Below are 27470 nucleotides of genomic sequence, written 5' to 3'. Positions count from 1 at the left end.
CAGTATCTTGTGTACCCTGGGGTGAAGTTTTGCAGGGCATCTGCCCAAGAGGGGCCTCAGTGAGAGGCCCTGACCCAGGACAGTGAGCTTAAGTGGTTTTCTAAAAGCAACAACCATGCACCATTCTGTAGAAATAGTTTTGACAAGTTCGCCAGGGGCTGTGCCAACGTCCAAGACCAGAAAAGTGAAAGGCAGTGCCAGGTGTCTGGCCTCGGGTGCTGTGAGATCCTGTAGTCGAGCCCTGGGCACCTACAGGTCTTCCCTGTTTCCTTAGGTTTGGGTGGTCATATTGCTGTCCTGTCTGCAGACCTGTCTTTTCAGTGGCATGTCCACCCTTTGTACTTGACCACTGAGGAGCAGGGCAACATTTCAGAAACAGAAAGCGAGCCCAGGAGCGGGACAAGGGTGTCAAGGGCCCAGGAAGCCATCCTGAGGTGGGACATAACTGAGAACTTACGAAACATCAGGAAAGACATCGTAAATGTGACCAACATAAAAACCCACCCCGAGAGCCTGTGCATCAGGAGGGATCCTGAACTGACAGCAGCGGGAATGAAGGTGGTTCCTACTGGCTGCATTGCTGTTTGTTCCAAAGTATCTCGAGACAGTTGAGGAAGGAACCTGAGGGCACATGTGACCCAGAGTTGCCTGCGGGTCTCCACACGGAATGAGAAATACATGCCTCCGACTGCCTGAGCACATCTGGCTTGGGGATGGGATGGCGATGTGCCCAGTGACTTGGCAACTGTGCCCGACAAGACAGTTACCCTACAACCATCCTGAGCTGTGAACGCTTCTGGAAACATCCAAAAACTACTCCATAAGACCTGGTTGTGGGTGTGGTGCCTGCTCTCCCCCAGGAGCAGGGGACCCTCTGGGGCCCCGTGCACTGTAGACCACAGCACAGCCACCACCCACCATGATGGGGTTCCCATCACCTCTTTCCAACCAAAGACATTACACACTGATTGTCAACATCACAGAAAAAGGCTTCCTGTTTCATAGGACACTTAGAAAATATTTGCTAGTTTAACTGATGCCAAGCAAGGCTTTTCACAACTGTGTTAGGAATGAAAGGACCCCAGACAGCAAATAAACCACTCTCAGATTGATGTTCTGTTTAACCCAAACACTGCTTAAGAGTTTGCTAAAAAGGGCACTTTTCCTGGGCACAGTTGAGAGAGGTCTTTCTAAAAGCTTCGAATGACTACCACATGGTTTTAAAAATAATTTATTCCATTAAGTAGTTTTAAAAAGATGTAGAATCACCACGGGACACATGATAATGCATTTAGTGGAACCAGGGCCAACTTACATAAACAAGTGGAGAAATAATCAAAGGTCTAAACTTCAGAAAACAGGAACAGCAGTCTGCAAAGTTAGGGCACATCCCTACTTTAATTTCCATCTGAATACTTATAACAATATACAGGATGGCATGGTCAAATTTTAGAGAAAACAGATCATCACTATGACTACATCTGTGTTCTGATTTCTTTGAGACTAGAGATGTCTTTTAAACACGCCATTTGGTGTGTAGAACGGAACGTATTTTTCTCTTATGCCTAGGTTGTCTACTACACAAGTGAGAACACCCTGTGTAACAACCTTTTGAATTTTAAAACCTTAATCTCAGGTCTGATATTCCTGACCTATCTCTTATTATTGTGTGAAAGAAATAAGCTTTTTTTTAACTTAAGTTTCAATTCAGAATCTTTACAAATAAAAAAGACTCTCACTTATGTCTACCTCCTATCACTGTATAGTCTCCAAGAGTTAAGTTCAGAAGAATCAAAAGTGATTTACAAAAGGCACTGGACAGCAGACGCATTGGTAGTTTTCACTTTTGATCAAACACTGACAATGCCCCTAGAACCCTGCTGTGAGTGGTCACTGGTAACACGGGAGAAACAGCCCTCAGCTCGGCTGCAATGTCCTAGCCCTCTGGGATGCTGAGCTCTGTGTGTGCAAACCCTCCAGCAGGTATGGCCCAGTGGGAGGGAAGACAAACCACAATGAAAGGACAGAAATGGGATCAGATATTTCCTCCAAAGCAAACCTTCTGTCTCTACTAAAATGTGATGCTCTTTCATAAAGCAAGTCCAACTGAAATGCATTCTAAAATACACAGTACACCTCAAAACCAGGGAACAACATTCAGGTTACTTTATTACACTGCACTGGCAGCTACATAAGGTGCACTGTGAAAGGCCAAGTGCTGGTGAGAAAGGAAACACCCTCCAAGGACCGCTGGTGAGTGAGTCCTGTGTGAGACTATTCACATGACTCCCAGCGACTACCATTTTTCCTCTAGAAAACAGCTAGTTTCATCTTCTGGTCACTCACTTAAATGCCTTCAGTGACTCCCAGCTGTAAGTGTCGCTGCAATTGTCCGACACATGCAAGGCTCCTTTACTCCTGGATGCCCACCTCGTCAGTGGTTGACCGGCAAAGCAGAGAGGATTTTCTGTCATGAACTAGAAAGTCAAAGACCCTCCCCAGAAAAGGCAGAGGCACTAACTTCACCTGTGTTTCAGGAAAAGAGCAGAAGGGAGCGCAGCACTGTCGAGGGAGGAGGGGGCACCCCGGCCTCTCTGGCGCCCTCTTCTGTTACATGTGCACCTGGGGCAGCTAACAGAGCCTGTTTGAAACCACACTGAGGGTTTTCAGAAAATCTGCAGGAGTTTGTGTTTACCTTCTCTCCAAATAACAGAAAGCTAAATTTTATACAGAATATTTGCAACTTCTAAAATTATTTTACTCTCTAAATAAGGACTGATAAATTAATCAGAATATTATTTCGGCATGTGAAATTTCAGCAATAAACACAGTACTTTTCTTAAAAAAACAAAACAACGAAGAACAAACCAAGAACCCCAGCAGTGTGCATGGGCCCTACAAGGTGGCAAGCTGGGCCAGGCGCGCCATCCGGCGGAGGTGGCCCCCATTGGCGGGGCTGTAGCGCCCAGGGCTGCCCAGGCCGGAGGCGTGAGGTGTGGAGCCAGGCTTCCCAGGGCTGCCGCCTGCAGGGCTGCTTCTCCCAGGGCTGCCGCTAGAAGGGCCACTGACGTCCAGGAGCTGAGACTTCAACTTCCCTTTCAGTGAGGGGCTGGACCAGCTGAGGAAACCAAGAACGGGCAGTCAGCATGGACGGCTGGATGGGATGGGGCGAGTGGAGGCCACAGACAGGATCTGGGCCCCTGCCCCCGAGAGAACATGGGCAGAGGTGCTGCAAGCCTGGGAGCTGTGGGCCCTGAAGACTGAAAGCTCACTACCATTCCCCGCACAAGTGGCATGTGACCCTGAGCAGGAACCTGGGCTACTTCCGTCCCGTACCCACCTGTCAGCAGCACCCTTCCACTTTGTCTCCCTCGGTCACACATCAGGGGACTTCCCACCAGCTTGGCTAACGGGTCTGTGTGAACTTCCCCATGAATCTAGCGACTCTGATCCCCAGGCCTGTGGGTACCTCTGTCTGTCCGAAGGCGAGTAGCAAAGGACAGTGCTCCTCCACCTGTGTACGGCTGGGTACTGGCGAGGGTCCACGTCCGTGCACTCCAGGGCTGCCAGAACATCCCGATCCAGTTTTGACGGCTCTTCTCTAGAAGGCACAAGAAGCAGAAACCTCCGTGATTACACCCAGAAATCCAGCACCACTGCGTCCGCTGCCACCACCACAGGCACTACCTGCAGGCTGCAATACGGGGTGGGGGTGGGGATGAGGGTGAGGGTGGGACCAGCACGGGTGGGGGCGGCAGAAGGAACATGCTGCCCACAGGGAGGAGACCCCGGCCCTAGCCCTGCTGGCAAGACGCGCTCTGTGTATAATCACCTCCAGGAAGTCAGAGCAGAAGGGGGAACAGGCCATCAGCTGGACAACTGAGACTGACCCCAAGATGGCCTTTCTTCCTAAAACTCATAGGACAGCTCAGTCATGGTGGGAAGTACAGTGGATGCGAGGAGGAGCCAGGAAGGAAAATGCTGTCTCCCACTGGCCTGGAGGACCAATGAGGATGGATAGAAAGCCACCAACTCATGAGACAGATGGAACAAGTGCCTGTCAGGCTGGCTGGGGTGGAGGGAAGTGTCCAAGAATCATACTGGCGCCTGTGCCCCCCACCCCCCAATACTCGTGCGTGCTCCCCGACTCATACCCAAAAAGGAAGAGCCTCTGGACAGGCTCCTTTGAGGCAGGAACCTCCGAGGGCTCCGAGCCATTGCCATAGCGGGGCTCATGCACGGAACTGTCCGGATTCAGGCACAAGTTAGCAATTCCAGCAGACATCTCATTTTCTGTCCTTCCCTGGTTATTTCCAAGTCTATTAGCAGCAAGAGGTTCTAACACGTCACTTCCTCCTGCATTCACTCTTGACGTCAGGATCTTCTTATCTCTAGTTTTCACTCTTTGATTTGGTGTCTTAGAAAAGCTACTTTCTAGATTCTGCAAATTCAATTTATCAAACTCAACAGTCAAGCCGGAGACGGGTGACAGGAGGTCTTCCTCCCCACTCTGGGCCTTGGGCCTCTTCCCACTCAGGGTCTTGCCATCCCTCAGAGGGCTGCAAAACCCATTTCTGCTGCTGTGGGGACTGGTCGGGGCTGAGGCTTCGATAAGTTCTGTCTGCTCCAAGGGGAGGATGTCACACCCCAAGTCTCCAAAAGCAGCTGCCCTGGGCGGGGTGTTGTTTCGAGCTGTGTTTTGCCGGTTTTTTATCTCTTCCAAGCTCATGTCATCATCTTCATCTAGAAACGCCCTCACAGAGATGGAATTGCTGCACTTCCTCTGACGGCCTGTGAGGGAGAGAAACCAGCTCTCAGAGGTGCTGACAAGGGGACTTCGGGATGTCACCACGCGTAGCACAAACCCTGTGACAAATCACTCCCGTATTCAAAGCCTCCTCCTTGTTGTTTAAGACAGAAAACCTTGGAAAAAGTCAAGCAGGACCCTGCAGACAGAATTACAGGCTCCAGGCCCAGCTGTCCCCCATCATGGGCAGGAAAATGAGAAGCCACAGGTTCCCACAGACCTGGCCACAGGACGGCTGCCAGTCTTACCAGTCTTGGATGCACTGCGTGTCCTTACCTAGGGCTGAAGTGTCCTCCTGGAGACACGCTGCATTTTCTCCCATGTCTTGTAGGTGCTTTTTGCCTACTTCCTGCTGAGTAAGGTATTCTTCTAGCTTTTGCAGGCCTGCCTGGGAAGACAGATCAACAAAACAGCCCAGAAAGTCCCAGTATTCGACCCAGGGATACCCCAGTTCATGAGCCAGCTCCCTGTAAGAATAAAGCAAATTAACCAGTTTTGAGAGCAGAAGAAAAACTCACAGAACTGACTACAGAGAAAAGAGCCACTTTATGCTGGAAATACCCAAACTGCACCTGCAACCTTGGTTTCATTTTATCCTGAATTTGGGGCTGAAAGAGTATGCTTAACTTCCTGAAGCAGCGCCCTCCTCATAGGGTAAGACAGTGCTACGGAATGAGTCAAGGTCATGGGTGAGAAAGGTACCACTTACAAACAAACCATTCCACTCATACCAACACTCACAAGAGATAAAAAAGGGCAAACTGTAAAACTCCGCTAACAAAGAACATTTTGGTTTTCATAAAACAACAGTACAAAGTTGAAGACAATTCTGGTTTGGGCCAGACATAAATGTTTAGAGGTCCTTTTCAAGTTGTGAACTTAAAGCTGGGCACATATTTTAAGAAAAAGTTTCCCTGTGTGGCTCCTTTCCCCACACAGCCTCAAGCTCCTTGGACACCCCACCTGACTGCCAGGAGGAACTGTTTTCATGGAGCCTTGCTGCACAGGCTGCAACGTACACCTCTGCAAATTAGACCTTAGTAGAAAGGCTTTAAAGTCTACCAGTAAACACTTCTGGGAATCACGTTCTGAAAGTCCCGACCAGCACACCGGCACATGGCACACAAGACACCACCACTCGGCTCGTCACTTCGTGCTCTTTAAGTACCTTCCCACTCTCTCAATGCCTCTTTCTGGATCAGATTTCCTGACGCTGTGGAAGAAGCCCGCTTTCTCTCGAGGCGGTGTTTTCCAGAGTCGACGAAAATCTTCTGCCTAGAACAGAAAATGTGTTGAGATGTGCCATGCACCCACGTTGCCAGGCAGTGCCCCCGCCCAACCCCAAACACAGTGCAGGCAACATGCCCTCCTGCCCTGGAGCTAAGAAACTTCAGCTGTATCACAGTAGAGGCCAGGAGGGACCCTGGCAAGGCCCGGGCTGGGCTGAGGGTCAGAACTGAACCAGGAGGGTTTGAGGGAGACCCTACAGACCTGCTGCCCAATAAGTGCTTTTTATGTTTCATGCAGCTAAATCTATTCCTAACATTTTATAGTTTAAGGTAACTAACTACAGCTTTCTTTACCAAGAGGAAAGAGTGCATACAGATCAGTATATGAAGTACCTCCATCTGGAAGGTGAACTTCAGAGTCTGCAAGTGGAAGTTTCCTAGTGACAGCACAAATCCAAGGACAATGGAATGGGCATATGCTGTGCAAGGAGCATGGGCACAGGTAATGCCAGCATGGGGAGAATAAGCCCAGGTAAACCTCATTTCTTGGGAGCACCGCCTGTCACATACCTGCTCTAGCTAACAATAATAGGGTCAAGACACTCTTGTTCCTCCAGGAAAGTTCTAAAGCCTCACTGACAACTCACTGGAGTTTCATGAGACCTGGTCTCCAGGAACAAGCACAAAGCAAAAGGCTGGAAAAAACCAGCACTCCTGGTGGAGACAGCCAGGAGTTGTTCCAGAACCTTCCACAGATGCTCACCTTGGATGGACTCAGGGGCCCTGCGAAGGCTCGAAGGGTTAGAACAGGGTCTTTGGAGAAGCCTCCAGTGTGGCCAATGTGAGAGACCTCGCCTGTCTGGTCTGAAGACCACAGTTCCCCGATCACAGGAGAAGACATGTCCTCTGCCCTCAGGAGGGGCACATAGTAGTGACCTGGGAGGAGAAAACACATGGGGCTAGGTGATGTGTGTGAACAGCCTGCACCACAGTGGCCATTGCTGCTGCTGCTGCTAAGTCACTTCAGTCGTGTCCGACTCTGTGCGACCCCATAGACGGCAGCCCACCAGGCTCTGCCGTCCCTAGGATTCTCCAGGCAAGAACACTGGAGTGGGTTGCCACTGCCTTCTCCAATGCATGAAAGTGAACAGTGAAAGTGAAGTCACTCAGTTGTGTCCGACTCTTTGCGACCCCATGGACTGCAGCCTACTAGGCTCTTCTGTCCATGGAATCTTCCAGGCAAGAGTACGGGAGTGGGTTGCCATTGCCTTCTCCAACAGTGGCCGTTAGGCCCTGGGAATCAGCCTGAGAATCAGCTGGGTTATTACCCCACAGGCTCTGCATGCCAGTCAAAGATATTAACAGTAAAAAGGCTGAGAAAGCTCTGAAGCCAGAGCAACTGAAGAGAGGTCAGTCTGCGCCAGACTCCTGCACCTAACAAGCCTCACGCTCTTCCTCTGCAGAGAAATAAGGAGGAGAAGAAAAAAGGAAAGGGGAGCAGCAAACACATGCTCGTTCCCAGGTTCGTAGGAGGACTGAGAGGGACCTGTGAACCAGAGCAGCTGAAGAGGAGCTGGAGAAACCTTACAAAGAAGATGCATGTCAACCTCTGTCCTCCCCCAACTCCTATTCTGTTTCATATGTTACAATTTTGTTATCACTGAACACACATATCCAAACAGACCTGGAATCACACACTTTGGTATGGAATCTGAAAAGGACAAAGGCTGTGAAGCCACAGGGACAATGTGGCAGGAAAGCACCAAGGACACCATGCGAGCGATGGTGGTGGCTGCCGGGGGCCCATAAGACTTCACACCAAGAGGCCTCACCAAGCCCTGCACTAAAGAACCATCGAGGATCTGGGCAGGAACGGAAACCAGAGGGAAGAAGATAAAGACGAGCACACAGGGGAGGCAAAGATCTTCCAGTATCTGCAGCAAGGCCACTGAGCAAGCTGCTGCCAACTGCTCAAACTCCCTGGAAACAACACAGAGGAAAAAGGGGGTAGGAAGCGGGGCTTTCCACCACCAGGTGCCCTGGAGCCTGCAGGCTGGCTGGGACACAGCCTGGGCACTCTGGGCCAGAGGCTGGAGGCCCCGGGAAACCAAGCAGGAAGGACTGGCCCATGGGCTATGGTCTGAGAAGCCCTTGGCCTGGAGAGTGGTGATCCAGGGCCAGGAGGTCGCAGAAGCGGAGACGGGGAGAGCCTGGGCGAGCCTGGGCAGAGGGCGGTGGAGGACAGGGAGCCACAACCACTGACACACTGGCTCCAGGCAGGCCTCTCCTGCTTTCTGGCTGCCCTGCAGGCTGTGGCCAAGGAAGAGGCGCCGGAGGCACCTGCTGCCCAAGAGGCTGCAGAGGTCAAGGGGTGAGGCCGCAAGCAACAGTCAAGTGATAGACAACTTGGTCTCCCAGAAAAACGAGGTGGAACCCAGGGGAATTCTGAGGGGGTCCCAATAGCCCTCTGGCTTCACTCCCACACACAAGGCAGCCTAGATGCTGCCAGGACCTTCATGGAGGGCCTCCTCACTCTGGGCGCCCACTCCCCACCTTACCCTTTAAGTAGTCTCGAATCCGCTCCTTCAGTTCCACAGATTTGTTTTTGCTTCTTTCACAAATAACCTATTCAAAAAAAAAAAAAAAAGTGAACACTCTGAATCGAATTTATCACATTTTCTTATCATGAAAATGATTTTGCAGAAGCAAGTATTAAAATCAACACAACAAGGATAGATAGATCCTAACACTGAGTATTTCATAAAGCCCACAATAAAAAATGTATGTTTAACAGTGCAATCTTCCTTCTTCAATGTTCTGTAAAAGCTCCAAGGGGCCAGGACAAGGAGAACAAACTCTGAGATTACAGGTAAATTTTACCTTCTTTCTTCATGCTGTCTACATTTCCTAATTTTCTGCAATGAAAGGAAACCTTAAGGTGAACAATCAAGTCAGAGCAGACATATCCACACCTCAGGGCTATACTCTTCACTGCCTGGGAGCCTGTCTTCTACGGTTTGGCTGGACTGAAATACAACTTCTATTGAACAGGGACACAGATGTTTCATTTTTGCAACTACAGGAATCAATGTTCTCAGACATTAGAGAATACAGAGAATTGTGAACATTTTAGCTACAAACAATAAAAAACCAATAACCTTAAAATAAAAAGGAAGGAACCACAAAATTACCATCTCCTGCCAGCCTGTGAGAAAAACAAACTACCACTGCAGAGTGAACCCTTCAAGTAGTGCAACATTTTCTTTTAAATTCTGTGACTGATTGTGAGAGATGTCCAATGCTTTAAAGACGTGTCACCACCTACTGTGTAGCACGTGGAACTCTGCTCATATTATGTGGCCGCCTAGATGGGAGGTGAGTTTGGAAAACGGATACATATATATATATGGCTGAGTCCCTCAGCCAGTTTACCTGAAACTATCAAGGCTATCAGTATGATACAAAATAAAAAGTGAAACAAAAATGTGTCACCATCTTATACCGAGAAAACACACACACATGCACACAGAAAGCTGAGTCAGATTTATCCAAAATAATGGTAATTTCTAAGTTGCAGAATTGGCTGGTAAATTTTATTCTTTTTATGTGAATTCTAAACTTGCTACAGAAGTGGGTGCAACTTACATAATCACAGCAAATGAAAAGGAGGTGCCACTGCCAGAACAGGATCTTACAAATTCTATTTCCACAGGGTTGGCAGGTCCACGCCAGCCAAGAGCTCCCATGCATGTTACAAATTAACTCATCTTCCAGTTCTTTCAGGTCCACTTTCCTCTCCACCTCACTGCAGAGAGGCACTGCTGCCTTCTCCAAAGCACATTTTGCTCAACTGTTGACATACATTCTGACAAGGCCTGTTCCTAAGGCTTGTATGGGCCAGGCGAGAATATAGAAGAGGGGCGCAGGACAGCTCCTAGTGCACACCGAGCTGAACACACGAGCAGCAGCATCTTCATCATCACATCATCACCATCTCCATTATCCCTCACCAGTTACCATCATCCTCACCATCGTCTCACATCACCACCATCATAACTGACTCCAGCCTCACCATCTCCAACATCCATGACCACCACCATCAGCAGCACAAGCACCACCTCCCATGTTCTCTCTGACCCTGGTGAGCTGAAGGATGCAGAGGGAACTTGTCAAAACACAGTGAGCCACAGAGGACAGCCTGACCACCCAGTTCAGGAAAATAAAATCTGCAAACTAGGGCAGTTCACTCCCTCCTGGCTCTATAGAGGCATCTTCTTCAAAGTACATCTTACTTGACAATCAAGCTTCTGTTGCCATAAGGCAAACACATGTACCCAGTTACTAGTGTCTTCACAGTAGCTGTGGTTGCAGACCTTGTAATTTTATATATTTTCATTTCTAAAACTATGTAGTAAGATTTTAATAGGTACTTACATCTTCAGGTGTTTTATCATATTTATTCCTCGGGTTTTTTACAATCAAAGGGTGTGAAGAAAGCACATTGACCACATCAACGTTTCCAAACTTACAAGCAAAATGCAATGGTGTGTCGTAGCCCTGGAAGAAATGCAAAAGAAGAACACTTACATACACTTTTTTGGTTCATAAAGTTGCTTCAAGTTACTAAAAATAAGTATTTAGTAAAACAAACAAAAACCCTTAAAAATAAAAGCCTATAAAAAGGCAGTGTCTTTATAGCTGAAAAATAACTGGCACACTAGCATACACCCACTTTATGCCAGGGCGTTAGCCCAGCATAACGCTCCGTTCCTGTGTGTCCAGTGGCTGGGGGGAGCTTACAACAGCACTAGGGTGTAACACCTGGTCAGCAAACAGCAGCTTTAACAATTCAGGGCCCAGTACAGTGTCTTAAAATCAGTGCTCATAAGGTAAAACAAATAGATAAAAACAAGACCTAGAATTGAGCCAAGCCCATGATTTGGTCTGAACTCACAACTCTCTCCAATGGCTAGTATTGCAATAAATGAAACTCCCTACTTCTGACTCCACAAGGTTTCCCAATTCAATCCCTCCCCAGTCTCCCCACAGACCATCAGGCCCCTGAGCTGAGGAGCCATCGCCCCCGGCATGTTCACTTGGATGGCCGCAGACTAGGAGGCCAGTTCGGCCAAAACAGAATCTGCTTAGGTCCACCTGCAACCACCACACGTTCCAGCCCTTGGGTTCCTTCCTCTACATGCCATGCTGCGTGCTCAGAGCTTCTCTCCCAGCTATCTAGAGTCCCAAGGGCCCTGCTGCCCGCACCCACACTCCCAGCTCCAGTCCCCCTTCTCCAAGGTGAGCCCAGGCCCCAGGGCAAGCAAATACCCTCAGGGCAGCTCCATTCCCATTCTGCACCTTCTAAGGTCATCTCACTGTCTCCAGGAGCTGCTGACACCGCCCCTGGCTTTCCCACGCAGTAAACAGCCACTAGGCTCTGCCACACACACCCGGCCCACCCACCGCAGCTGTAGACACACAGAAGGATCAGAGCTGGGCTCCAGTAAAGCTATACTGACTGAATGGGACAGGCTGCCCCTTGCCAGCCCTGGCTTGCCTGCCTTCTCCCACCAGGCCCTCCCCAGTCCACCTGAGCCGCCTCCAGCCCTGTGGCCAAGGCTGCAGCATCACCACAGCTCCCAGGCAGGCCCAGGGGGCCGGGGCCGCTGCACATCAAGGCCAGCTGTGTCCACTCAGTGTTCAAGATATAGACTGCAAAGTGCCCTCCACACTCCCCTTCCTTCTGGCTCAAGCACATAACATCCTTCCCTAACCTGCTCTGAGCTTTAGCAGCTTGACCCCAGTCACTTCCCTCATACCTGCCAGCAACTTTCATTCCCGCACAGCTCGCAGGCTTTGGGTCCTCTAGCCACTCCTGGCTGATCCAGCCTCTCCTTCACACCACACCCTCTGCTGAGCCCCTGGGCTTGGAGGTCAACACCAATTAAGGAGGTCAACATCAATTTAGCGATTCCTACTCTCAGTGCCTCGTGGTCAAAGAATGGGATCTGTAACACCTAATTTCAAGAACTTATCCAGTGGTCTCTGTGGACACACCTGCATATTTTCAATGAGCGCTACACAGGCATGAAAAACACTGCATTATACTTCCGGCAGGGCACACGGGCCTGTACTGCATCAAGAAGTCACACTTCCTAACTGCACTGTCACACACCCTGATTCATTTTGTTCACACTTAGTCTAATATACCATGACTTTGTTCTCTCTGGCCTATTTCACACTTACTACTGCTTTCATGTAACCAGGTTTCTCTTTTATGCTCTTCTTGGGCTTCCCTGGTGGCTCAAGAGGTTAAAGCGTCTGCCTTCGATGCAGGAGACCGGGTTCGAACCCTGGGTCAGGAAGATCCCCTGGAGAAGGAAATGGCAATCCACTCCAGTATTCTTGCCTGGAGAATCCCATGGACAGAGAAGCCTAGTAGATTACTGTCCATGGGGTCGCAAAGAGTCAGACACGATTGAGCGACTTCACATTCACCTTAATTTTGCCAGCATGGCCAAAATTTTTCCCTTTGTCCTTTTCTCTCTTGTGAGAAAAGTATTCTTGCTTCCAGTTCTGCATTTCAATGTATCATATTCAATATGTTACAAAATAATCCACTAGGCTTTCTTTATTTCCTCTCCTGCTGACCACGACTTCTCAAACTCCTAGGTTTCGCTCAGAATTTACAGGCCTTGGCTTTCAGCCATCATTGGGTTCTCCCTTATATACATATGTAAAACTCTTCTGTTTCGAGAATCCTTACTTAAGCCTTCAGTTCAGTTCAGTTCAGTCACTCAGTCGTGTCCGACTCTTTGCGACCCCATGAATCGCAGCACGCCAGGCCTCCCTGTCCATCACCAACTCCCAGAGTTCACTCAGACTCACGTCCATCGAGTCAGTGATGCCTTATGCACCATTAAAAATCACCCCACCGGGAGGCTCCCTGGTGGGTCAGTGGTGAAGAATCTGCCTGCCAATGCAGGAGATATAGGTTCAGTCCCTGGGTGGGGAGGATCCCACATGCCGCACAGCAACTAAGCCTGTGCACCACAGCGACTGAGCCCACGCTCTAGGGTCTATGAGCTGCAACTACTGAGCCTGCATGCTGCAACTAGAAGCACGCACACCTAGAGCCTGCACTCTGCAACGAGAAGCCACTGCAATGAGAAGCTTGCACACTGCAGCTAGAGAGGAGACCCTGCTCTCCACAACTATAGAAAAAAGCCCGAGCAGCAATAAAGACCCAGCACAGCCAAAAATAATTGAATAAAATATTTAAAAACAAACAAAAAAAAGCCGCCCCATTGAACATTTTAACCCCACAGGAAATATTCTTCACATAATATTAAATGTAAACAGACATACATAGGACTCTAAGGCATCAAAACCTTTTTACTTCCTTCTCCCTTTAGCTTTGGGGCATTTACTCCCCCTCCTTTCAGCTCAAGCCTCTCTGAACAAAGGCCAGGTGGGAAGTGCCCTGGGGGCAGCTCTACCCCACTTGAGACCCAGGTATGCAGGCCAGCAGGAGGCTCTCTGACCTCAAGGAATGCGCATCTCCTCTGAGCTGATGCAGAGCAAGGACGTGGTAAATAAACACCCAAATACTGTTTCCACCCCAGGATGGCTACGAGGCATACCACTCTGTCTGGTGTGTTGAGGTACAGGTCCACCACATAGCAAATGCGCTTCTCCAGCATGTGCGGCTCGTCATCTGGGTACATAAGCCGCATGAACTCAGGGTTCTCCAGCGTCTCCAAGGTGAGCTGGCACACAGCAGCCTGGTTCTCTTTGGCAGCCACATGCATGACATTGTACCGACACCCTTCCTGAAGGAAAATAGCAGACTCTGAGCTTCGCTTTCATCACCTGCAGTCTTAATGCTAATGATACTAATAGGTTTACCTGTACGATGGTTGGGTTGTCCCCTGAACCAATCAGATACCGGGGATTACTCCAGATGAGGTCAGAAAAGGTGTCTTCATCTCCCTTCTCCACAGCTTTCCGAAGTTTGGCAGTGAGGTCTTGTGTGCGCGGATTTTTATAGCTGTTTGCTCGCTCTTTGCTTGCTGTTTCTGACTCAGACAAGTACAACCCGTCTGTCACAAAGAGACAATTGAAGGACATTGAATTTCACAAACATTTTCTCATTATCCACTGTACTTGTACTTGTGAAAGCGCTATGTGCTTCACTGAGGGCAAGAAAAATCTTTCCCATAGACGCTGATGATCTACTTGGGAGTAAAAGGTTAAGAAACAAGGACGGTCTGCAGCAGACGGATGCGTGTTCCAGCCTAGGGCAGTGAAGGACAGGCTGTAAAGCTCAGCAGGGGGAGGAAGGATATGGGCACACTGCCAAGGATACGATCCACTCCTGCACGGGACCCTGCAAGAACAAGGAGCATCTCCAGCAAGGCAGTGAGTCAAGAGGAAGGTCTACTGGTTGAATCACAACACCTGTGGGTGTGTGAAAGCCATTGGAGGAACTGTCACCAAACGTGAACAGGGAAACATGTAAGTGTTGGGAATCATCCTGGCTTCCACGGAGGAAGTGCCTCCATGAAGGGATAGAAGAGGAGGCACACAGCACTCTTGATCCAAGGCCAACTGCCTGCAAGGAGAGCCGCTTGCTTCCTCAGCAACCCCAGCCAGCCTGGGAAGCAGGGCCGCTGTGAGCTCACAGAGGGGCCAGAATGAGGCTAGTCCACTGGGGTTTTGTATGATGCTGACAGCAAAGGCCCCACAAGACCCTGGTCCTGAGCTGGGAGTGGCAGTGGCCAGGTTTCCAGCTGGACGGCTCCCGCAGGCAAGCTCAACTACTGGAGAACTCTTTGAGGCCAAGCAGGTACCACTTGGGCTTCCCTGGTGGTGAGGGGGTAAAAAATCCTCCTACCAATGCAGGAGATGTAAGAGAATGCAGGTTTGACCCTGGTCGGGAAGATCCCCTGGAGGAGGAAATGGCAACCCACTCCAGTATCCTTGCTTGAAAAATTCCATGGACAGAGGAGCCTGGCGGGCTACAGTCCATGGGGTCACAGAGTTGGACATGACTGACTGAGCACATGCACAACAAAGCGCTTTCACAAGTACAAGCAAAAGCAAGTACCACGAGTCTTAGAAGAAGGTGTAGCTTCGGGGCAGAAGTAGATAGGTCTCAGCATCTAAAAAGGCCTAGAACCCAACAGGCTGCAGGAGAGAAAGTGCGCTAAGAGGGACAAAACACAGGACAATGGAGGCCCTTCCGCTGCATCTCCCACGGCCCTGTTAGCTTTGGGGCCTCAACAGCTGCCTGGCCCACTCAGCTCCTGTTGCCTCAACCCAGACCAGCCAACTGACCCATCCTCCTCCAGCTGCTCCATGGCCTGGGCCTCAGTTCTCTACTCCCAGCACACTGGACTTCTCTCAAAGGTGGAGAAAACTAGTTACCAAGAAAGAGGGTGTAAAATACCCAGGAGTAAATCTGACAGTAATGCCAGATATGAACTGCTATATAATGACCTTTTAACCCACCATTGCTAAAGAGTGGCGCCGTTTTCACAGGAGAAAGTGGTAAAGAGGTTTTGCTTGGAAAAGGGAAATAATCACAGCTTCCTCTGGCAAATTTCTCAGCATCTTCTCTGTTTGTAAAAGCTTTAAATCGGGATCCTTTGTTCATCTTGACAGCTTGTAAGGCTTCCTTTTTATCTTCATAAACGTGAATCCTCTCTGTATGGGAAAAGTGACAAAGGAAAATCAGAGATGATTAACTGGAGCCCTGGTCACCTAATTCACATTTGAAGTTCCCTGGGTTTGTTTATTAACAATTGTTACCCAGTAGCCTTATTTTTACTCTCATTAATAGTTCAGATTTTTAATCTTCAAAAAAAAGGGCTTCAGTTAGCAAAAAGAACACAGTAAGTTTGATCATATGAATATGCATGAATATAAATGATAAATATTTTGTATCTGTATCTGCAGTTTTTATACCTAAGGATATAAAATTTATGGACCAACAATCTAAATAATTTTAAAAGTAAGTCAAAAAACTATGACTATTGGACTTCCCTGGTGGTCCAGTGGTTAAGAATCTGCCTGCCAATGCAGAAGACATGGGTTCAATCCCTGCTTTGGGAAGATTTCCACATGCCGCAAAGTAAGGCAACTACTGAGCCCTTGCCCTAGAGCCTGTGCTCTGCAACAAGGGAAGCCACAGCAATGAGAAGCCCATGTACTGCAACTAGAGAAAGCCCAAGTGTAACAACAAAGACCCAGCACAACCATAAATAAGTAAATAAAAAATACACACACAAAAAAAGGGTACTAGATATAAAAATAAGACAGGTTTCCCTTATTTGAAAAGACCAAAAGGGAAGTTTAATAACATGCAGTATGGTTGACAGAACAGAAACAAGATACTTGTTTTCCCTTTTCAGATAGACAAAAATGTACATTTCATATTATAGAGAGGCTAAAAAGTCACTCATTCACAGCAAATAGTAATATCTTTTGGAGGACCGTAGCTTTCAGTTTTAAAAATGCATACTGAAAAAAAATACAAAAAACCTTTTGACGTGACACTCTTACCAATTTTATAAAAACAAAAATAATGTACATACTTACATATATATGTTAAATATAAATTAAAATATATTAAAAATATAAAGTAATTAAAATTTAAATATATAAATAAAACATAGTAAGCAGGGTCAGGAATGATACACAAAACAGTAAGATTTGGGTAGGAGGAATAAATTTCATCTTTATAGACTACACACATATATCAAGCTTTCATTACTTCTTTCCAATGCTATTTTAGTCTTATTTAAAATTATAATTCTTTAATGTTGAAAATTATAACTTCACTGGCCATTTGCATTCATTAATATAAAAGGTGGTCAGGTTACAGAGAATTAAAAAAAAGTGAGGGAGATAATTAATCAAAACATGGAGCCAGTCCGTAAATATTTACAAGTGAACTATATCTCCATAGAATCCAATTTCCTTAATTTCTAAAAATTCCTATAGATTTACAAAAAATTCAGGAGCGTTCAATACAAAAATGTGAACAATGCTTAGTTTGGAGGAGTATTATGGTGACTAAAGTCTTCTTTCTTCTCTTCTGTAGTTTGTGATTTTTCAAAATCCCTCTGCCCTGATGTAAATGAACCACCTGTGTCAGAGACACCCTACTGGTCACATTACCATTTCTTGCTGGGGTGTCCTCGAAGGCCGGGCACACCCCATAGTAGAGAGGCACTTCTGCAGAGGCCCTCAGCACGGCTTTCTGGCTGCTGACGCCGCCTGAGGCACTGAAGAGCGCTGAACAGGTCTTAGATGTCACGGCGTCTTCCTCTGGAGGATTCAAGCCCACACTATAACCAAAGTCTCTGTCTTCAGAAAAGCTGACCTGCCCAGACGGGCCCCCTACTGCTGACTTCACAGTCCTTTGTGTGTCCTGGCCCAGGGATGGGGCATCTGCGCCACCAGGGTCGGGCAGGTGTGAAGGCAGTGGACCATGCTCTAACAAAGCCTGAGCCAGTTTTTTCTCAAAAATGAACCTTGTGGTTGATGTAATGGGTCCACATTTTAATCCAGCTTTGACAATCTCTTCTCTAAGCTCATCTGGATTCAGGAGCTTCAGTCGTGCCAAGATGGTATCCATTGTCATTTCACCTAGGCCCAAAAGAAGGAAAATCAATCTGGTGGCTTGTAAGTACATCTTCTCTTAAACAAATTCAGCAAAGTCGCAGGGTACAAGATTCATGTACAGAAATCTGCTGCTTTTTTATACACTAATAAGGAACTACCAGAAAGAGAAAATAACAAATCCTGTTTAAAATCACATCAAAAAGAATAAAATGCCTAGGAATAAACTTAACTACAGAGGTGAAGACCTGAAGACCTGTGAAGACAGACATTTCTCCAAAGATATACAGGTGGCCAACAGGGACATAAAAGGTACTCAACATCACTAATTATTAGAGAAATTCAAGTCAAAACTACAATGAGATATCACCTAACACTGTCAGAATAGTTATCATCAGAAAGTCTACAAATATCAGAGGCTGGAGATGTGGAGAAAAGGGAACTCTTGTACACTGTTGATGAGACTGCAAAATGGTATAGCCACTTGGAAAAACAATATGGAAGTTCTCCAAAAAACTAAAAGCACAACTACCATATGATCCAGCAATCCCACTTTTGGGATCTGTCTATCTATCTATCTATCTATCTATCTATCCACACACACCCAAAGGAAACAAAAACGCTCATCTGAAAAGATATGAGCACCCCAATGTTCACAGCAGCATTATTCACAATAGCTAAGCTACAAAAAAATGAAATTTTGCCATTTGCAACAACATGGAAGAGCTTGGAGGGTATTATGCTTAGTGAAAGAAGTCAGACAGAAAGACAAATACTATGTGTAGTCACGTGTATGAGGAATCTAGAAAATAAAACTAGTGAATACAACAACAAAGAAACAGACTCACAGATAAAAGAGAACTAGTGGTTACTGGTGGGGAGGAAGGGGAGGGGCAAGAAGAGCTGGTATGCGATTAAGAAATGCAAACTACTAGGTATAAAATAGACAAGGAATAAGGATAGGTTTACGTCACAGGGAATTATAACCATTATCTTGTAATAACTTTTAATGGAGTACAATATGTAAAAATACTGAATCACTATGCTGTAAACTGAAACTAATATGACATTGTAAATCAACTATGCTTCCATTTTTTAAAAAAAGCGGCAAAAGAGCTGGCTTCAGGGAATTCCCTGGTTAGGACTCTGTGCTTCCATTGCAGGGGGCTTGACCCTTGATTGGGGAACTAAGATCCTGAAAGCAACAGACTGTGACCAAAAAAAAAAAGGACTTCAAAGTTTCATCTCAATCCATTATTTCCCCATATTCTTTGCAGTCTATGATACGATCTCATCACACCAACATTCTAGGGAGGCCAGCACGCTGGAGAAACAGGTGCACCACTTGTCGCTAGTTGTAGTGTGCGTGTGTGTGTGCTAAGTCACTTCAGTCGTGTCCAACTCTTAGTGACCCCATGGTCTGTAGCCCACCAGGCTCCTCTGTCCATGGAATTCTCCAGGCAAGAATACTGGAGTGGGTTGGCATGCCTTCCTCCACGAGATTTTCCTGACCCAGGGATCCAACCTGTGTCTCTTCTGTCTCCTGCACTGACAGTCAGGCTCTTTACCTCTAGGACCACCTGGGAAGCCCAGCTGCAGAATAATTCGGAAGAAATCCCCAGGAAAGCAACTGGACAATGTCCATCAAAACTCCAACTCCAGAAATTTACCCTACAGATACATCTGTATTTTATTCCATACATGATGAGAGATTATGCAAAGATTTAAACAGAAGAGCCACACAGATAGCTCTGAAAGTCATTTTGCTAATATTGATGACAAATAGCTAATATTTAACATGTGGGGGGATTCCCAAGTGCCTGGTTCTATCCTAAGCACTCTGTCTGCACTAAATTACTTAAAATTCACAGTAACTCTGCATGAAAGTTTATTGCCATTGCTCACCCCTGCTTCACAGATAGAGATCCTAAATCAGAGAAGCTAAGTGACTTGTTCAAGTTATACAGTCACCAATCAAATGGATGTGAACTGGAGCTGGAGCTTTCAACAATACATTTAGAGAAAGAGGAGTTAAATCTATGGTACAGGTTTAAGTACGGTCAGCTAGAATTGGGAGAAGGTAAGAAAGGACAGAGCATGGGTCACTGCTGCAGTTACTGGGGCTGGAGGTGAGGGCTCAGACTAGAGAAACAGGATGTCTTGACCACAGATCAGATGCCAGGAGTGGGGTCTGGAGGGACTGTAGTGGGCCTATAGTAATACCTAGATTTCCAGTCTAGATGCCTAGAAAGCGATTCTCCCTGAGGCAGAGAATATGAAAGATGCAAATGGGGATTTAGGAAGTGAGTATCAGAGACACCCACTGCACGTCAAGTAGGCATTTTGATTTTCAAGTCTGAGATTCAGAAGACATTCAGAGTGAGAAAAACAGAGCTGGGTGTCAAGGGTACATAAATGAATGCTTAATCCTTGCCTCAACACCTTGTCTCCAATTCGCTGGGCTGTCATGCAGCGAGCAGAGTGAGCTTGGACTCCGTAACAGCTGAATGATGGTTACTTTCTGTATTTTTCTTTTCAAATAAATTTTTATACCACCCTTCCCCCATTCACACACTCCAAGACTTTTTAAACAATCAACGTATTGCACAGCCCCCTCTAGAGCTGCCAAGAAAACAAAGGGGGAGGCCAACTGACTACAGGAGCCCACTCAGAGAGCCCCTACGGGGAGTCTGAACATTGGGCATAAGGTCAACAGATGTGATGGGGGGGCTGGTATGAGAAGTGCAGGGCAGGCTGAAGCCACGCGCAAGGCAAAGCAGGGGTGGGGAGGACTGGGGCAGATGTTATGAGCAAAAGGAGAGAAACTCCCCCTGATCCTGGTAACATTCTCTTTTGCATACACCATCCCTGTGTCCTGACTCTAAAGCTATCTTTTAAAAAAATGTATTAGATTGATGAAAAAGTAATTGCGGTTTCTGACAGTGAATTTTAAATCATTATAACTAGCCTCAAACACATCTTTATTAATCAAAATAGGAATCATTACAATCAACACATTTTTTTCCAATGAGGAAAAAAAAACTCCATGCTTCAAGACTTGACAAACTCTTGGAAAGCATTTTCTGCCTCCTGCTGGTGTGGAAGTGCTTTCCCTGCAAAAAGTTGTTGAGATGCTTGAAGAAGTGGTAGTCAGCTGGTAAGAGGTCAGGTGAATATGACAGATGAGGCAAAACTTTGTAGCCTAATTCGTTCAGCTTTTGAAGGGTTGATTGTGTGATGTGTGGCCAGGTATTCTGGAGAATTCGGCCCATTTTGTTGACCAGTGCCAGCTGCAGGCGCTGCAGTATCCAGTGCATCTCATCAATTTGCTGAGCGTACTTCTCAGATGTAAGGGTTTTGCCAAGGTTCAGAAAGCTGCAGTGTATCAGTATAGCAGCAAAGCACCAACAGTGACCAAGACCGTTATTTGCTGCAAGTTTGGCTTTGGGAAGTTATCCTTCTCGGAACTTCTAGGTCCAACCACTGAGCCAGCTGTTGTATACAATCCACTTTTTGTTACATGTCACAATCTGATTAAGAAATGGTTCGTTGTTGTTGAGTAGTATAAAAGCTGACAATACTCCAAAACGATTTTTTAAAATTTTCAGTCTGTTCATGCAGTACCCACTTAACAAGCTTTTTCACCTTTCCAATTTGTTTCAAATGCCAAATGACCACAGAATGGTCGATATTGAGTTCTTAGGCAATCTCTCATGTAGCTGTAAGAGGATAAGCTTCAATGATTGCTCTCTGTTGGTCGCTGTCAACTTCTAGCGGCCGGCCACTAAGCGCCTCATCTTCAAGGCTCTTGTCTCCTTTGCAAAACTTCTTGAACCACCACTGCATTGTATGTTCATTAGCAGTTCCTGGGCCAAACGTGTTGATGTTTCAAGTTGTCTCAATGCTTTACGGCCCATTTTGAACTCGAATTAAAAAAAAAATTGCTTGGTGGGAGGGGGTTCATGTTTGGGAACGCATGTACACCCGTGGTGGATTCATGTCAATGTATGCCAAAACCAATACAGAATTGTAAAGTAAAAAAAAAAAATTATATGAAAAAAAAATTGCTCAAATCTGCTTTTTGCTTAACATCATTTCTATAGTCTAAAATGAATATAAAATTAACAGCAAGTTGTCATCAGCAAAAAAAAAAGCAAGAAACACATTAAAATGATAACATAACCACATGTATTTAAGAATGTATCCCAATATCAAATGGCAAAGTTTAACAATGCAAAACCGCAACTACTTTTACACCAACCTAATATTTTTAATTGGAGAATAATTGCTTTATAATGTTGTAAAGATTTCTGTCATACATCAACATGAATCAGCCATAGGTATACATATATCCCCTCCCCTTTTGAACCTCCCTCCTACCTCCTATCCCTCAAGGTTGTCACAGAGCACTGGGTAGAGCTCCCTACAAAATGCAGCAAATTCCCATCTATTTTACATATGGTAATGCATGTTTCAATGCTACTCTCTCAATTCCTCTCATTCCCTGCTTCCCTGCTGTGTCCACAAGTCTGTTATCTATATCTGTGTCACTACTGCTACCCTGCAAATAGGTTCATCAGTACCATTTTTCTAGATTCCATATATATGTGTTAATATATGATATTTGTTTTTCTCTTTCTGACTTGCAACTTCACTCTGTATAACAGGCTCTAGGTTCATCCACCTCAGTAGATCTGACTCAAATTTGCTCCTTTTTATAGCTAAGCAATATTCCATTGTGTATACATATACACATATATACATATGTATATATATACACACAACACAACTTCTTTATCCATTCATCTGTCGATGGATATCTAGGTTGCTTCCATGTTCTGGCTATTATAAACAGTTAAAGCTATCTTTTTAATATAGGCTAATCTGAAGAGGGGTTTGTCCTTGTAACCAAGTAAGCCATGAAGAGAACAATTACATTATATCACTAACTGTGCGACCCTGAGCAAGTTATGTAAATTCTAAGCCTCAGTTTCCTCATCTATAAAACAGATATAATAATAGCTCTACTTCTTAGCTTAACAAGAATTAGATAAACTATAATGCATGGGTTTGACACTGACAAAGTATCCATAAATGTCAGGGATATGAAGTTATTACTAAGTAAATACAAGCTTATTAGCCTTGCAGAATACACAGTATGCTAGAAAGTCAACTTGAATAAAGACAAACATATATCCTGTTACTGATAGTCTTAATACACAAATATTTGCTCATGTGTGGGAAAGAAAAGATAAAGCAGAAAATAAGGAGACTAGTTAGCTTCAGGGGAGGATGGGAAACAGATAGGAAGGCCAGAGGGCAGGGGAGAGGACACTTCTGAACGATTTTATGTTCTGACTTTTAGTAACACAGTCTGTGATTCACATAGACAAAAACTACGTAAATAAATAGATAGGGGAGACCTCCAAGTGGAATACAAACCAAAACAAATGTGCTCATCAGTATTACAAGTTAGTAACATAATGAATGGGAGAAGGAATGTAGCCACTGAAAAATAACATGTGATGCTCTCCTCTAAGGATAAAGACAGGAAGGGTACACAGACACTCTAGCTGGAAGGCAGGTTTTCACAGTGGTATAAGTTAGTGATTCTGAAGCTTTTTGTGTGTCCGCTAGGTATCAGCAAATAATTGGATATATTGTGGCTGCTGAGACCCAAGCTCCTCACTGACAGAGAAGGGAGAGGCTACAACAGGCCTCAGAAAATTTCTGTAAAGGGCCGAGAGTAAATTTTGAGGCTCTATGAGCCAAAGAACCTGCAAACACTCAAGAGCCATAGATGAAAGATGGCTGTCTTCCAAAAACAGGTAGGAGCCAGACTTGGCCTGTGGACCACAGTTTGCTGACCCTTGGGCTAGAGTTAGAAGTATCTGCAACATGTCCATTCATTTGATAGAGACATAAAGATAGAGATTAAGAAACTGAGGCAGGTCTGTAGACTGTATAACATTTCCTGACTTTACTACTAGCAGTATGATTACACAAGATCCTAACATTTGGAAATCTAAGTGGATGTATACAGGGTTTCTTTAACTCTTTATTTTATATTTTAATTATAAACATAAGAAGTTGAAAAATGGTAGAGAGGTCTTGTGGACTCACCATGTGGCTTCCCTCAGTGGGACACTTGAAGCACTGCATCCAACCCAGGCAGCCGACCCTGGCTCTACACACTGAACTAACCGCACGCTCACCGGGTTCTGCAGTCACTCTCCTAGTGTGTCTTTGTATGTAACTTCGTGATCGCTTACCATATGATCGTTTATCACATGAATAGCTTCACACAGACATGCTAAATTACTGAACTGTTCCATCACCACAAAGATCTTCCTGCCAACCCTTCACTATCATATCCAACCTCCTCCACTGTCCCCTACCCATGAAAACCACTGAGGAGTCCTCCGTTGTTATAATACCTTCACTTCATGTTATATAAATGGAATTATACACTACAGACCTTTTAAGGTTGGCTTTTTTCACTCAGCATAATGCCCTTGAGATCCATCCGAACTGCTGATGGATCAACAGTTTGGCCTCACTGCTGAGCAGCATTCCACAGCATGAAGATGCCAGTTTTATCCTTCAGACACATCTGGGCTGTTCCAGTTTTTGGCAATTACAAATGAAGTTATAAACGTTTGCATAATGGTTTTCGTGTGAAAATAAGTTTTTGATCCTCTAGGGTAAATGCCCAAGAGTGAAGTACAGGTTCAACTATTTGAGAAACTGGGAGTTTGACTTCAGAATGACTGCACCTTTAAAATTGTTACCAGCAGTAAATTTAAAAAAAAAAAAAAAAAAATTTCTACCAGCAGTAAATGAGACCCAGTTTCTCAGGGTTTCCACTAGCATTACCAAATGTCATTGGTATCTTTTATTTTAGCCATTCTCATAGGTGTGTAGTGATATCTCATTGTAAGTTTAATCTGCAATTTCATGACCAGCTAGTGATTTTGAACATCTTTTCACATGTGTTTATTTCTTCTGTACCATTTTTGTAATTTTTTGTCTGAAGTGACTTAGAAATATGTTAAAAATTTAAAAAGAAATAAATAAGACACTCCAAACTGTAATTTCTTAGCCTCTGGTGGCTCAGACCCTAAAGAATCTGCCTGCAAAGCAAGAGCCCCGGCTTCCTTGCCTGAGTCAGGAAGATTCCCCTGCAGAAGGGAAGGGCAACCCACTCCAGTATTCTTGCCTGGAGAATCCCATGGACAGAGGAGCCTGGTGGGCTACAGCCCCTCAGGTTGCAAAGAGACTGACAGCGGCTTTCCCTTCACTTTTCAGACACCACTGGCCCCAACCGTCTTCAGTCTTAGTGTCTGCACAGCCTTTCACTGGGGCGTCCTGTTTTCTGACAGGGTTTTCTGTCACAGGGGGTTTTCTGACACAGTGCTGGCAGTGTACCTGGACATAGCAGCATGTTATTTACTAAGGACATCACCTGAAACTTCTTGAAGGGGATGAGAGAAGGGAAACAACCAGAAACCCAACAGGTTGGAGGGCTAGCTGGACCTCGTGTCAACAGGCCTGCATCTCCACATGGCTTCTGCCTCAGACTTGTCATCCTCGCCGAGCGGGACCTTCCTGAGGCCTGCTCCCTCAGCTGTAAAAACTAAGTCATCTGTAAGGACCGCTGCAGCCCCGAGAGATATAGGTAGGGTCATCAACTGTGCTTTTTGCTAATAAAATTCTATCTCCTTATCAGGGTACTTGAGAAACTGTTGTTTATCCTTCAGGAAGAAACCAAACTTGCGGGCAACGCGGTGAAAGAAAACTGAACGAAGGAGGACCTGGGATGCACGCAGGGTGCACACTGCCTTCTCGGTCAAATTAGGGGGCTCAAACCCACAAAACTGGGCACAGACGTGCTCCCGGGCGTCCAGCTTTGCGGCGCTCTCACCATCTGCAAGTCAAGGACTCGCGCGTTTCACTTCAAGTCTCTTCCCAGAACACCTACTCAGGCCAGGGAGGGGGATCCAGGCCCGGAGAGGAGGAGCTAGGGGGGACCCGAGCCGGGGAGGCGGGTGGGAGAAGACGGGAAGCAGGACCCAGGCCCGGATAATGGAGCGGGCCCACCCGCGAACCGGTCTTACCTGGATCGGGGGCTGGGCCCGCAGCCGCGCGGGGCGGCGGGTCGGATGGACCGCTCTGACCCAGGCCCCGCGGCCGCCTGTCCAACCGCCGCACCAGCCAGCGCACAGCGATAAGCAGCACCGAGGCGCCCAGCAACTCCCAGGCCAGCGCCGCCCACTCAGTCGCCGCCAGCCGCGGCCACAGCATCGCCACAGCTCGCCCGGTTGCCGCCGCCGCCGCTGCCGCCGAGGCCCGCTCGCTCGAGGACCCCGCGCGCCAGGCTGCCTGCACCACTGCCTGACGGCGCCGCGCCCGAGGGAAGCCGGGGCGGGGCCGGATCCGCAAGCGCGAGACAGGGCGCTTGATCCCGCGCCGGCGCCCGGCGGCTCGACAAGAGAGCGCGGCCACTACCGCCGCGCCTTCAGACTCCGGGCGCGTGAGGGCGCGGTCGGGCAGTGGCGCGGGCAGCCGGCACGCGGGGTCCTCGGGCAGGCAGACTGCCCCCAGGGGCGGGTCCGGAGACGGGTCCACAGATCGCTGAGGCCCGGGCCTGGAGCCCTGAAAGAAGTTGTCCAGGCGCTGGCAGGTTCCCGAGCGAGTCCCTGGGATCTGGGAGTAGGTTGTGCTGGCGGTTCAGGCCAGGCCGGGTTCCAGTCTCAGTGGAACCACAAATGAACCTCTCTGGTTTCTTTTTTGCGCTAGGTGGAAACACGGCTCAAAGCGACCAATATCCTACAGGCCAGCTCCTGGTATTTTACTTATGGACATGCTTCCAAACAAGGTTTCTGACATCTTGTGATTCTAGAAGACAAATTTCTCCGTGCACTTTCCAGCTGCATCAAGACTCTGTTACCGAGTTGAAGCTTGCTCGGCTCGTGCAAGGCAGGCCCGATGAGTCCAAGAGAGGAGGTGTAGTGGCAAGGAATAAGAATTTATTTGGAGAGCTGTCTGACTGAGAAGATGGCTGACTAAAGTCTCAAAGTAACCATCTTATCGGAGTCTGGATGGCATATTTTTTTCATATAGGCAGAGAGAGAGAATGAGGAACTAAAGTCAAAAAGCAGAATAGAGAGGGAGAGGTGATGAGGAAGTAAAAGGGGCCATCAGTCTTGCAAAACATCTCTGGAAAAGGCCAGTCTTTGGAAGGGATGTGTTAATCTCTTCTCTCTTGCCGCCATGCACAGGTGGGCAGGGTCAGATGATCTATGAGCTGAACAAACCCACTTTAACAGGCAGAGGAGCAGGGTCCTTTGAGGTGTGCCATTTATGTATGATTATAATAACAGCAACGAAAAGTAAGTCAAAGAAACAGTTCCAGCATGAAGTCAGAATTGGTTCTTCTCTGCAACAACTCCTCTTAACTTGGCAGCAGACTCATGTCGGCATTTGGCTTGTCTGGCTTATCTGACTTGCGTAACTTTCTTAACCAGTGTAGGCTACTTTCTCACCATCCTATCCCTGGAGAGACCCACGGCTTCCCAGACACAGTTGAACAGCTGTACCTAAGTGACCAGGTGACCCCATTCACTGGACTTCCGCAGATGGACAGGCAGGGGAGTGGTCGCTGCAGGCAGGGGAGGGGCTGACTATACAGTGGCTTAATCAATTTTAGCGATTGGTGGAAGCATCTGTCTTAATAGTGGTGGGGTCACACAACTACGCTTGTCAAAACTCTCAGGCATGTACAATAAAAAGGCGAATTTTACTGT

The 27470-nt window shown here is 46.8% G+C and overlaps 1 protein-coding gene across 1 annotated transcript; it reads right to left on the bottom strand.

Annotated features, from left to right (window-relative positions):
- Positions 1-1215: 1215 nt before the first annotated feature.
- ANKLE2 (ankyrin repeat and LEM domain containing 2) lies at positions 1216-26003 on the bottom strand. The gene is made up of 13 exons (XM_040251529.1): positions 25782-26003; positions 17221-17691; positions 15550-15744; positions 13945-14138; positions 13680-13868; positions 10471-10593; positions 8595-8661; positions 6800-6972; positions 5976-6082; positions 5084-5274; positions 4155-4791; positions 3470-3601; positions 1216-3118 (listed from the first exon to the last, which is right to left on the bottom strand). Exons 1-13 carry the CDS (start codon positions 25966-25968, stop codon positions 2896-2898), a joined length of 2889 nt encoding a protein of 962 aa, XP_040107463.1. The 5' UTR covers positions 25969-26003; the 3' UTR covers positions 1216-2895.
- Between the last annotated feature and the right edge of the window lie 1467 nt (positions 26004-27470).

The sequence above is a fragment of the Oryx dammah genome, unplaced genomic scaffold (assembly GCF_014754425.2).
Source record: "Oryx dammah isolate SB20612 unplaced genomic scaffold, SCBI_Odam_1.1 HiC_scaffold_12, whole genome shotgun sequence".
NCBI classification, from domain to species: Eukaryota; Metazoa; Chordata; class Mammalia; order Artiodactyla; family Bovidae; genus Oryx; species Oryx dammah.
Note: the sequence above shows the minus strand (reverse complement) of the source record. Positions and strands in the feature narration are given on the sequence as shown.